Genomic DNA, 12,394 nt, shown 5'->3' on the forward strand with positions numbered 1-12,394 from the left:
TTCCTTCTCGCCTACTACTTTTTTTCTACTCTTTTACCTTATTGACCAATTACTTGAACTGTGTAAGCCTGATGGGCTACTTTCCATTTCTGGTACCATGGAGCTCCTAAACGCGATTGTCCCCACAAGTCAGGGTTGTCCGCATATATCTTGTATGTTTGTACGTTCGCATTTTGCTCCAACTTGTATGATATCTCAGTATTATTTTTGTTTATGAACCTTTTGTTCATTGTTGTTTTCTGAGTGTATGGCAGCATAAACATAATGAAATTATACAATGCTGTATCCAGTTCCTTATATTAAAATAAAAATATTAAACAAGAAAATGAAAAGCACTTGTAATACTTGCTTCGAGAGCAGTGGTTCTGCACAGAGCAGCCCCAATCCTCCTTTACCGGGGCCCCCAACGCTTGGCTCCACCTCTACGGCGAGTGTCCCTATAGGAATAGGAATCTGCTTCTTATGGGGGCACTTGGGTTTCTCTGTTTGTAGCCAAAACTCCATTTACTGAAAGGGCCAAGTTGCTCATATAAGAACTGGTGTTTTTCATTAGGTAGCTTGGCGTTCATGGGATTTTATGTTTCCCCTTTATCTGATATGGAGAAATAAAGTACTTCAACACAATATTTAAAGTGGACCCCTAGGAAAATCTTAGCCACCCAGCATAAATTTAGCTGTTTAAACTTCCAGCTGTGATTGCACAAACAAGTACCCTGAGTAAATCAAACTGTCGTGCTGCTCTCTACTCCTCTCAAAAAGCCCTTAGTGTTAGCTGGACAACAACTGCGGAAGAGCCAGATTGGCTTACCGTAGTGTTCATGTCTGTCTGAATGCAGAGTATTACAGGGAGCTGATATCAGAGCATACTTCTCTGACAACTTTCCGTTCTGCAGATGACTTTACACACAAGCACATACCGTATATACTCGAGTATAAGCCGAGATTTTCAGCCTCTTTTTTGAGGCTGAAAGTGCCCCCCTCGGCTTATACTCGAGTCACCGCTGTCTGACTGCCCGAACAGCGTGTCGAGCAGACAGACAGCGGCCATTCTACCTTTCAAAAGCCGCGCCTCCGCCTCCGCCTGTGATAGGCGGAACACTCAATTTCCCAGCAGTCAGTGTTCCGCCTATCACGGACATCGGCTCATCCTCGGATGAGCCGATGTCCGTGATAGGCGGAACACTGACTGCTGGGAAATTGAGTGTTCCGCCTATCACAGGCGGAGGCGGAGGCGGATGAGCCGATGTCCGTGATAGGCGGAACACTGACTGCTGGGAAATTGAGTGTTCCGCCTATCACAGGCGGAGGCGGAGGCGCGGCTTTTGAACAGGGGAATGGCCGCCAGGGCGCCGACGAAGAGCGGCGATCCTGGCATGGGACGACACGGAGGCTCGGGACGGGACGACACGGAGGCTCGGGACGGGACGACACGGAGGCTCGGGACGGGACGACACGGAGGCTCGGGACGGGACGACACGGAGGCTCGGGACGGGACCGGACGGAGGCTCGGGACACAGGTAGGCTGGACACACAAGGCTGCACGGACACACACACACACACACACACACACACACACACACACACACACACACACAGGGATGGATGGATGGACACACACACACACACAGGGATGGATGGATGGATGGACACACACACACACACAGGGATGGATGGATGGATGGATGGACACACACACACACACAGGGATGGATGGATGGACACACACACAGGGATGGATGGATGGACACACACACAGGGATGGATGGATGGACACACACACAGGGATGGATGGATGGACACACACACAGGGATGGACGGACACACAGGGATGGACGGACACAGAGGGATGGACGGACACACACAGGGATGGACAGGCATATCTCACCCTCGGCTTATACACGAGTCAATAGGTTTCCCAGTTTTTTGGGGGTAAATTGGGGGCCTCGGCTTATACTCGGGTCGGCCTATACTCGAGTATATACGGTATTAGGGGGCACCCTAAGCAGGTGCACTCCCGAGCTGCAGCTCTGTGTGTCCATTCACACAGGGGGCCGTGGTTTGGCCCTGTCCCCTCTGTCTCCTGATTGACTCACAGGCTTTGATTGACAATGGCACCTGCAAAGGCAATGGCTCTCGCTGCTGCAGAAAGACAATCGGGAGTGTGAGTCCCCAGATGGACAAGATTCTTGCGGAGATCGCTGGATCAAGAGGGGGCTCAGCTAAGTATTAGAGGGGCTGGGGATGCTTCTGCACACACAAGGTTTTTTACCTTGATGCATTCTGTGCAATAAAAGTTAGTGTTTGTAATTAAAGTGTTTGTAAAGGCAAGTTTAAAAAAAAAAAATAACAAACATGTTATACTTGCCTGCTCTGTGCAATGGTTATGCACAGAGCAGCCCTGGTCCTGTTTTTGTTTGGTTCCTCCCCCCTGCAGAGTGCCCCCCAATAGCAAGCCACACTCCTGTGACATTGTCCATTCATGCATGGAGCTTGGTACCACCTCCACTCTCTTCTTCTGACTCAGTGGCTGTGATTGACAGCATCAGGAGCCAATAAGGAGCGAGAAACTCAGAGAGCTGTTACTCTCATGCAAATCGCAGGATCCAGATGGGGCTCAGGTAAGTATAAGGGGGAACTGGAGGGGGTGGGGGAGCTTCACCCGAAAGTTTTTTTTTTCACTATAATGCATGCAATGTATTAAGGTAAAGTACCTTAAGCCTTTAGAATCACATTAAACTTAAAAGCCATCTCTGTGCCATCCCAGACTTTGTTTCACTTTACTATGAAGGCACCCAAAACTGTAAGCTCCGCTTATCAAACCCCCCCCCCCCTCCAGTGCCAGTGCCAGTGCCACATTTGCCACCTTTCAGGGAGGGAGGACAGGTACCTGTATTTTGACAGGTACCTGTCCCCATTTCCGAGCAATCTCACCATGGCGAGATCACTCTGAAGTTCGGCTCCCCTCCTCCTTCCCCCCCCACTGGTGGGCCATTCAGAAAGCGCAGCGCTGAAAGGCTTTACTGCTGGTTTCCCTAACTACAAATGTCGGCGGCAGCAACTGAGAGCCGATGGAGACATTATGTATAGCTGCTGACTTTTATTTTTTTGCTGGGGGGGGGGGGCAACTCCTCTTTAAAGTGATTGTAAATCCTTTTTTCTTTTTTTTTTGTATTATAATAATAAACATGTTATACTTACCTGCTACAGTATGTTCAATGGTTTTGCAGAGCCCTGAACCTTCTCTTCTAGGGTCCCCCACCAGCGATCTTGGCTCCTCCTCTTCTGTGTCTGCCCCCATGCAAGCACTTGCTTTTGAGGGCAGATGTGTGGACTCCTTCCCAAACCGGGCTATGTGTGTCCATTGACACTCACAGCATGGCTTGGCCCCGCTCCCTTCTCACAGGAGTCAATGTCTGTTGCTGCTGCCTCCATGTCCATTGAGGAGAGAGAGAAAGGAGAGAGCTGCTGGATCAAGATCAGGCTCAAGTAAGTATTTAGGGGGGCTGGGGGCGAGATGAAGATGACAGGTCTTTTACCTCAATGCAGAGAATCCATTAAGGTAAAAAAATCTCCTGCCTTTTCCACCACTTTAAGGCTAAACTACACTAATTGGCCCCCTGGTAAGGTCTTCTTATCTCGACTTGAGGCATTTTCCTCCTTCTGTTATGTTCCCACAGTTGCGCTAAATAGTGTATAGAAAAGTATGGAAAAAGGGGACAAGATCTGCATCATGAAATACCATGCGGGAAAAAAAAACCTCTCAAATTATCTGTTTCAGAATGTGTAGTTAGTAGTATTAGTCTCCACTAGTTATTTTTAATATTACACCTATTTTGATAGATTCTAAAATAATTTGTATTATATATATTTTTACCAAGAATTGTCCATTTTTTTATTTTCCTTCTGTAATTAACACTCCATCACGCTTTACCAAATTCTTTTTATACTGAAGGCATGCTTCTTTTTATACCAGTTATCTATGCATCACACCTTCATTATGAATCTGAATTTTAGTCTAATGCAAGTGAACACATATTTTATTTTTCTGATTATTAGGTATTTTTTAAAACTTTTTAAATATTTATATTCATGTATATTGTTTGATTTTTCTTTTTCTTTTTTGAAGTGTTGAAGTTATTCGCCTGGGACATAGTTACTTTATCAACTGGGACCGTAAAATGTATTACTCTAAAAGAGGTACTCCAGCCGAAGCCCGGACCACTACTTTAAATGAGGAATTAGGGCAGATAGAGTATATATTCTCTGACAAAACAGGGACTCTTACTCAGAATATAATGACATTTAATAAATGTTCAATCAATGGAAGATTATATGGTAAGTGAAATATATGACTTTTCTTTTGTGTATTGCATTTAGTTAAAGTGATTCGTAACCCTTATATATACCACTGAAGTGACAAACCTCATGTGATACTCAAAGATTAAACAAATCCTCCCATGTAAGTTGTACCTGTTTATCTGCTGCCTTCTTTTCTCTACAACCTTCTAAAACAAATAGATCCAAGACAGGCAGGTGGCGGCGATCTGATGCCATACACTGCTCGGTCTCTGAACACCCAATAAGAGGATAGTATGGGACTGGTCTAAACTACGTGGCATGTTCACCAATTCCCTGTTTCAACAGCTCTCATGATTGGCTGGCAACCATTCAAGGGTATACCCTTTATCGCAGGGATAGAGAGGGTAAAAAAGGGGGAGGGGTATGCCTATATATCAAGAATATTGTAAGTGAATGTAACAGATGACATCACTAAGGGGGCTAGGGTGGCGTTAGAATTCTTATGGGTAGAGCTCCAAAGGGATAAAGCTAAGGGGAAAATATTACTGGGAATATGCTATAGACCCCCTAACCTGAGGGAGGAGGGGGGGACTGATCTCCTATCACAAGTTGGATTAGCAGCAAGGATGGGAAGTGTTATAATGGGGGATTTTAATTATACATACATAGACTAGGCGGAGGGAACCATGCATTCCTCTAGGCTCGTCAGTTCCTAAATGTCTTGCAGGACAATTTCATGGTATAGATGGTAGATGCACCAACTAGAAATAAAGCGTTACCGGATCTACTGATTACCAACAATACAGACCTGATCACAGATGTGGAAATACAGGACAATTTAGGAAACAGCGATCACAGGTCAATTGGCTTCAGTATAAATCACACAAATAGGAAACATAAGGGGAATACAAAGACACTGAATTTCAAAAGAGCCAACTTTCCTAAACTATGAACCTTGTTAGAAGGCATGAATTGGGATAAAATCTTATAACAAAGAACACAGAGGAGAGATGGGTTTGCTTCTTTCAGAGCATATTAAATAAGGGCATTAGCCAATGCATCCCTTTGGGTAATAAATTTAAAAGAGCGAACAAAAGTCCTGCATGGCTTATCGCCAATGTAAAAATGCATATAAAAGCAAAGGAGAAGGCCTTCAAAAAATACCAGGTTGAAGGATCATTATCATCATTTAGACTTTATAAATAATGCAACAAGAAATGTAAGGGTACAATTAGGGCAGATAAGATAGAACACAAAAGACACATAGCAGAGGAGAGCGAAAAAAAAATCTCAAGAAATTCTTTAAGTATGTAAACAGTAAAAAAGGGAGGACAGACCATGTTGGCCTCATAAAGAATGAGGAAGGACATCTGATTACAAAGGATGGGGAGATGGTGAAGGTATTGAATTTCTTCTTCTCCTCAGTCTGCACAAGGGAATCTGGGGGCTTCAGTAACCAAAACTGCAGTGTTTATCCTTATGGCACAAGAATCGTTCTTGCCAAACCAATCTTTTAACCTTCTATGAGCAAACAGAATATTGGCATGCATTAAAAGGGGGATAAACTCCAGAGATAAAACGATAATTCTCCCACTCTACAAGACACTGTTCCGGCTGCTCCTGGAGTAGGCTGTCCAGTTCTGGGCACCAGTCCTCAGGAAGGATGTACTAGAAATGGAGCGAGTACAAAGAAGGGCAACTAAGCTAATAAAAGGTCTGGAGGATATGAGTTATGAGGAAAGGTTGTGAGAACTGAACTTATTCTCTCTGGAGAACATGATTTCAATATACAAATACCATACTGGTGACCCCATAATAGGGATAAAACTTTTTTGCGGAAGGGAGTTTAACAAGACACTTGGTCACTCATTAAAATTAGAAGAAAAGAGGTTTAACCTTCAACTACATAGAGGGTTCTTTACTGTAATGCCGTGTACACTCGGTCAGACTTTCTGGCAGAAAAAGTCAGAAGGAATCATTTAATCGGATATTCCGATCGTGTGTGGGCTTCAGCTGGCGTGCGTTCCACTGACTGGAAGTGTCAGCAGTGTATGTTCCAGCTTAGTCTACTGAATACAACCTTCCTCCAGTTCACAGAATGATTCCACTCCATGGATGTTTGGCAGTTTCTTGTTTACACACCTTTTGCTAGTGTACTTTTGTGACTACCAAATTTTAAGTTTTTATTAAAGCACTCTTTTAATACTGCACTTAGAGTGGCGCCTCTGTTTCCATTTCCAGTGTTCCTAGACGATTGTTTTGCTGTTTCTTATGCCACGTACACACCAGAGTCCGCCAGACAATCTGCCCGTGTGTGGGCTCCGGCTGACTTTTTGTTCCCAAAAGTACAGCAGACTTTGAAAGATGTCTTGACTCAAAATTGTCCGGCGGACAATCCGCCAGTCTGTGTGCTAGTCCGCCAGACTTTTGAAATGAACGGACTTGCCCACACATGGAATAAAGTCCATTAATTTCAAACGTGGCTCCAGGTAGATGGAACTAGCGAAGGAAGTCAATGTTGCCGCCTCCATCGGCGAGATTGACACCTCGCGAGCCCCATCACCTGGTATGGATTTAAAGGGGAACCCCTACGCCGAAAAAACGGCATGGGGTTCCCCCCAAAGTCTATAGCAGACCCTTATCCGAGCACGCAGGCCGCCCGGTAAGGAAAGGGGGTGGGGACGAGCGAGCGCCCCCCACCTCCTGAGCCATACCAGGTCCCTCAACATGGGAGGTGCTTTGGGGAAGGGGGGCCCTGCGGCCCCCACCCAAAAGCACCTTATCCCCATGTTGATGAGGACGAGGGCCTCTTCCCGACAACACTGGCCGTTGGTTGTCGGAGTCGGCGGGTGGGGGGCTTATCAGAATCCGGGAGCCTCCTTTAATAAGGGGGCCCCCAGATTCCGGCCCCCTACCCTATGTGAATGAGTATGGGGTACGATGTACCCCTACCCATTCACCTGGGGAAAAAAGTGTAGATAAAAAAACACAACACAGGTTTTTAAAGTACTTTATTAGACAGATTCAGGGTCTTCATCCGTCTTCGGGGGTCTTCTCTCTGTACTCCGCTATCTTCTGCTCTTTTACTAGCTCTTTTACTAGCGGAGGAGCCTGGCTTTCTCCTTTGTCGCCGCCACTGTCCAGGGGTCTTCTTCCGACTTCGGGGGTCTTGTCCCGCTCTTCGGTTCTTCTTGCCGGGCCTCTGCTTTCTTCTTCCAGCTCTTTTACTAGCGTTGGCCCAGTCTTGTCGTCTCCACCTTCTGCTTCTTCCACTTCTTCTTCCTCCTTCTTCTTCTCTTCTTCCGATGTTGACACGATGTTCTCTCCAGCCTTAATGGCAGTAACATGTTGTGCGGCGACTTATATAGGGATAAGAGGCGGGGTCACGGGTGATGTCACAGTCCCAGCATCCTCTGGGACTGTGACGACATAAGAGGCAGGGTCACCATGTAACATCACTTGGTGACCCCGCCCCTTATCCCTATATAAGTCGCCGCACAAATGCGTTCCTGCTATTAAGGCCAGAGAGAGCGTCGTGTCACCATCAGAGGAAGATGCAGAAGGCGGTGGCGACAGAGACAAGACCGAGCCAACGCTAGTATAAGAGCTGGAAGAAAAAAGCGGAGGCCCGGCAAGAAGAACCGAAGAGCGGGACAAGACCCCCAAAGTCGGAAGAAGCCCCCCGGACGGCGGCGGCAACGAAGGAGAAAGTCGATCTCCTCCGCTAGTAAAAGCGCTCGCTCGTCCCCACCCCCTTTCCTTACCGGCCAGGCTGCGTGCTCGGATAAGGGTCTGCTATGGATTTTGGGGGGACCCCCACGCCGTTTTTTTGGCGTAGGGGTTCCCCTTTAAATCCATACCAGGTGACGGGGCTCGCAAGGTGTCAATCTCGCCAATGGAGGTGGCGACATTGACTTCCTTCGCTAGTTCCGTCTACCTTGAGCCACGTTCAAAATGAACAGACTTTACTTCGTGTGTGGGCAAGTCCGGTCATTTCAAAAGTCTAGCGGACTCCCGCCATAGTCCCGGAAAAGTCCAGGCGTGTGTGGGCAGGTCTGCTCGCTCTGACTATGTCCGCTGGATAGTCTGATCGTGTGTACGTGGCATTAGTCTTCAAATGGAGCTGCCTTCTACAGTTGCTGTTTTTTTAACTACATGATAAGGACTTTCATAAGCTATGATTTGTTTTCTTGTCATCATTCCTCTTGTGTCTATATGCTATTTTAATTTGTACATTTTGGGAAAAACGGTGCAATTGTGTAGGTCATGTAAGCACATGATTTGTTGTAATTGAACACTGTGCAGTGTACAGTATAATCCAAAAGAAAAGCAGCACTCCAATGATGTCTTCATAGGCAAAACTTTAATCAGCTAAGATTCAGCACATAATACGCTGTGCAGGGTATGGTTAATTGCTATTCGTTGCTATTCATTGCACTATACATACAGTTATATGTAGACAGTACAGCTGGAATACAAACATTGCCAATGATAATAATAACAGAAAATAGATTTATGTTTTCCGGCGTTACAGGATAATAGTTTACAATATACAGAAACTACTGTATAATGTTGTATATGTCCTTCTCTAAGTTTAGGTGCATATAAGATCTATTTAGAATTTGTATTTAGATTTTTTTTTTCAAGGAAAAAGCTATTGGCTTCTTTATTTATTAATTAATTGTATTTATTTTATTCTGTAGGTCAGGTACGGGATGAACTGGGCCGAAAAATGGAAATTACAGAGGTAACAACTGCAGTTTTCTGCAATATTGGTGTCTGTAACATGTACCCCTTAAAGGATATGTTTTATTAAAAAAAAATAATAGTTTTTTTTTGCAGGTAAAAAAATGTGCATTTATTTATTTATTTTAAGATTGCTGGCGCCTTGCAGGTCTCCTGCAGCTATGTCATTGTATCCATGTGCCCGTACATCGTGTATGGGCAAGTAGATACACTGAAAGGAAGAGAACATTGCGAACTACAAGCTGCAAAGGATGCCAGGGATTGTAGTTCATTCACACACAGAGCTGTGTGTATGAATAACGCAGCCATGTGGGTGGAGCCCTGCACGTTTGTGATTATTTCAAAAAGTGACAGCTAGTATAGGGAACTTATCCCCATACTGTTGCCACAGGGAGGGGGGGGGGCGGGGGGTAGTGGGCAGCGGCTGCAGCATTGGGAATATGTTATATGTTCCACCCTAAAAATGGATTGACCATGTAACATGTTCCCAAAGGTGAACTTATCCTTTAAGAATGTTGGCTATTTGTAATATCTCTTCTTATATTAATAATTTTAATTTACCCACTCAAAACTGATATTTAAAATGAATTCCTGGCCAAAAAAAAGATTTAGATCAGACAGCACTTATGGATTGGTGTTATATATTTGAAGAAATATTCCCATCTTATATGCCAGAAAGCAACTCTGCCTTTTAAGAATATTGAGCTAATAACAGAAAAAACTTAAAGTGGAACTAAAACCAAAAAAATGCACATTTTCTGCAGTAAAAGACACTTAGCTGCCTGTTCACTATCCCCTGTAGAATATACACTGAGCTGTGCATGCACAGCTTAGTTTACATTCTAGCACACTGCAATCACTCTTAAGTTGCTGGAAATGGATTGATGAGTCAATTCAGCCATAACTGAGTTTCTGATAGCTACTGGAGTGTTATGCCGCGTACACACGATCGGAATTCTCCTCGGAAAAAGCTCTGTTGGTTTTCCCGACGGAATTCGGCTCAAACTGTCTTGCTTACACACGGTCACACCAAATTCCAATCCTTTATAACGCGGTGACGTAGAACACGTACAACGGAATTAGAAAAAGGAAGTTCAATAGCCGGTAGCCAATAGCTTCTGTCTCGTAGTTGAATCTGAGCAGGTGTGATTTTTGGCGTGTCGGAATTGCATACACACGATCAGAATTTCCGATAGAAATTTTTTCCGTCTGGAAAATTGAGAACATGCTATCAATTTTTGGCTGGCGGAAATTCGGACAGCTAAATTCTGATGGAGCATACACACGGTCACATTTTCCGATGAAAAGCTCTCATCGGTCTTTTTCTGGCCGGAATTTCCGATTGTGTGTACGCAGCATTAGACAACCAAAAAACATTTCCAATCTCAGCTATTTTTTTTTAATATGAGGGAGAATGCAATAGGTATAGCCAGGAACAATGCGGCCAGGAGCAAAAGTAGCTTATCACTCCAAGAGTTAAAAATGCTAGCACCAGATTCATCATATAAAGTAAAGGAGAAATGTTGGAATGAAAAAAAAAAGCAAACATACATACTTAAATACATCCTGCAGCATCTGTTCAATGCTGCAAGCTGTTCCCCTTCTGCCTCTAAGCCCAAGAACTGAGCCATCATGTGATTGCTAATTGCTTTGAGCAGATAGCGGCGACTGTCAGTCATCACTCTGTACTTTGTCCCTCTTGCCCTCACTGGAGCGTTGGACCGTAGATCAGGTAGGATCGGCTAGCTCAGGCTCACAGCAGCCCACTGAGAGGCTGAGGCACCCCATTCTTATCTAGGTATTTGGGATCACCACGATTCCACATCACATTGCAATGCTGACAAAACTCAGCACGCATTCAGTTTCAATCGCACCCAAATGCAGTGCAGTTTTGCTGCAATTGTCACGCAAAAAAAAGCCATGCAATTGCAGAAAACCACATTGCGTGAAGCTTCTCACCCAAAAAGAAGCTCCTGCTCCTTTTTAGGAGACAAGCTTTATTTGATGCTGTATTCCTGCGATTTTAGCACTGCATTTTAGGTGGCATTGAAAATGAATGGCACTTGAACACATGTGTTGCATTTTTCTAGCATTGCAGTGGGATTTGGAATCGCAGCTATTCTGCCTGCAATCCCAAATCGCTAAATGTGAACAGGGTCTTAGCCAGCTGCTGATCAGGAATTTGGGTGGACTTTTGCTCACTGCTGGCTGACTCTGGGTCACAGAAGCGCACATGATGAGTATGTCCAAACAAGCTTTGGCATACTTTTCATTTAACCACTTCAGCCCTGGACCATTTTGCTGATCAAAGACCGGACCACTTTTTGCGATTCGGCACTGCGTTGCTTTAACTGACAATTGTGCGGTCATGCAACATGGCTCTCAAACAAAATTGGTGTCCTTTTTTTCCCACAAATAGAGCTTTCTTTTAGTGCCATTTGATCATCCCTGCGGTTTTTATTTTTTGCGATATAAACAAAAATATAGCGACCATTTTGAAAAAAACGCATTATTTTTTACTTTTTGTTATAATAAATATCCCCCAAAAAATATATAAAAAAACATTTTTTTCCCTCAGTTTAGGCCGATACTTATTCTTCTACATATTTTTGGTAAAAAAATCGCAATAAGCGATTATTGATTGGTTTGTGCAAAAGTTGAAGCGTTTACAAAATAGGGGACAGTTTTATGGCATTTTTATTAATATTTTTTTTTTTTACTAGTAATGTCGGTGATCAGCGATTTTTATTGTGACTGCGACATTATGGCGGACACATCGGACATTTTTGACACATTTTTGGGACCATTGTCATTTATACAGCAATCACTGCAATATAAATGCAGTGATTCCTGTGTAAATGACACTGGCAGTGAAGGGGTTAACCAGTGGGTGGCAGTGCGTGCACCGGTCAGGACCCGGTTAAAGTGTATGCAATACATTTTTATTAAAATCCGAAGTGACCCTCGAGGGTTAGAATTTAGCCTACCCACTGCACTCCATGGATGGTGCAATTTTTATATGGTATTTTTATACTGATTAGTATAGTATTTTCTCATGTGTAAGTTTTAAATATTACAGATGGTTCTTTCCTGTTTACACCTAACCGGCCACAAATTGCACAGCAACGCTGTCCATCCCTGTTCTCCATTTCAGGGACGAATCAGGGCAGAATCTTTGCCTGAATTTGGCACTGAAATGGAGGCATAGACGCACAGCGTTTTTGTGCAGTGCGCTCCGCAGCCACCCTGGAGACATGTGAACCGGCTCCATAGAGAGCAAGTCATATTCTCCTGCTATGTGAATTGGATGCTGGCATAGGTGTGAGCCCAGCCTGAATGATTCATTTTG

The 12,394-nt window shown here is 44.4% G+C and overlaps 1 protein-coding gene across 2 annotated transcripts in view; it reads left to right on the forward strand.

The window, feature by feature from the left end:
• Nucleotides 1–12,394, forward strand: part of ATP8B4 (ATPase phospholipid transporting 8B4 (putative)) — a 531,442-nt gene that overhangs the window by 414,524 nt on the left and 104,524 nt on the right. For both annotated transcript variants that reach the window (XM_077470822.1, XM_077470823.1), the window contains exons 14-15: nt 4,127–4,335; nt 9,003–9,046. In XM_077470822.1, coding sequence (XP_077326948.1) covers nt 4,127–4,335; nt 9,003–9,046 — 253 coding nt within the window. The remainder of the gene's footprint in view (nt 1–4,126; nt 4,336–9,002; nt 9,047–12,394) is intronic.

The sequence above is a fragment of the Lithobates pipiens genome, unplaced genomic scaffold (assembly GCF_037356315.1).
Source record: "Lithobates pipiens isolate NorthernLeopardFrog02 unplaced genomic scaffold, aLitPip1_a1.2 Scaffold_8, whole genome shotgun sequence".
Classification (NCBI taxonomy): domain Eukaryota; kingdom Metazoa; phylum Chordata; class Amphibia; order Anura; family Ranidae; genus Lithobates; species Lithobates pipiens.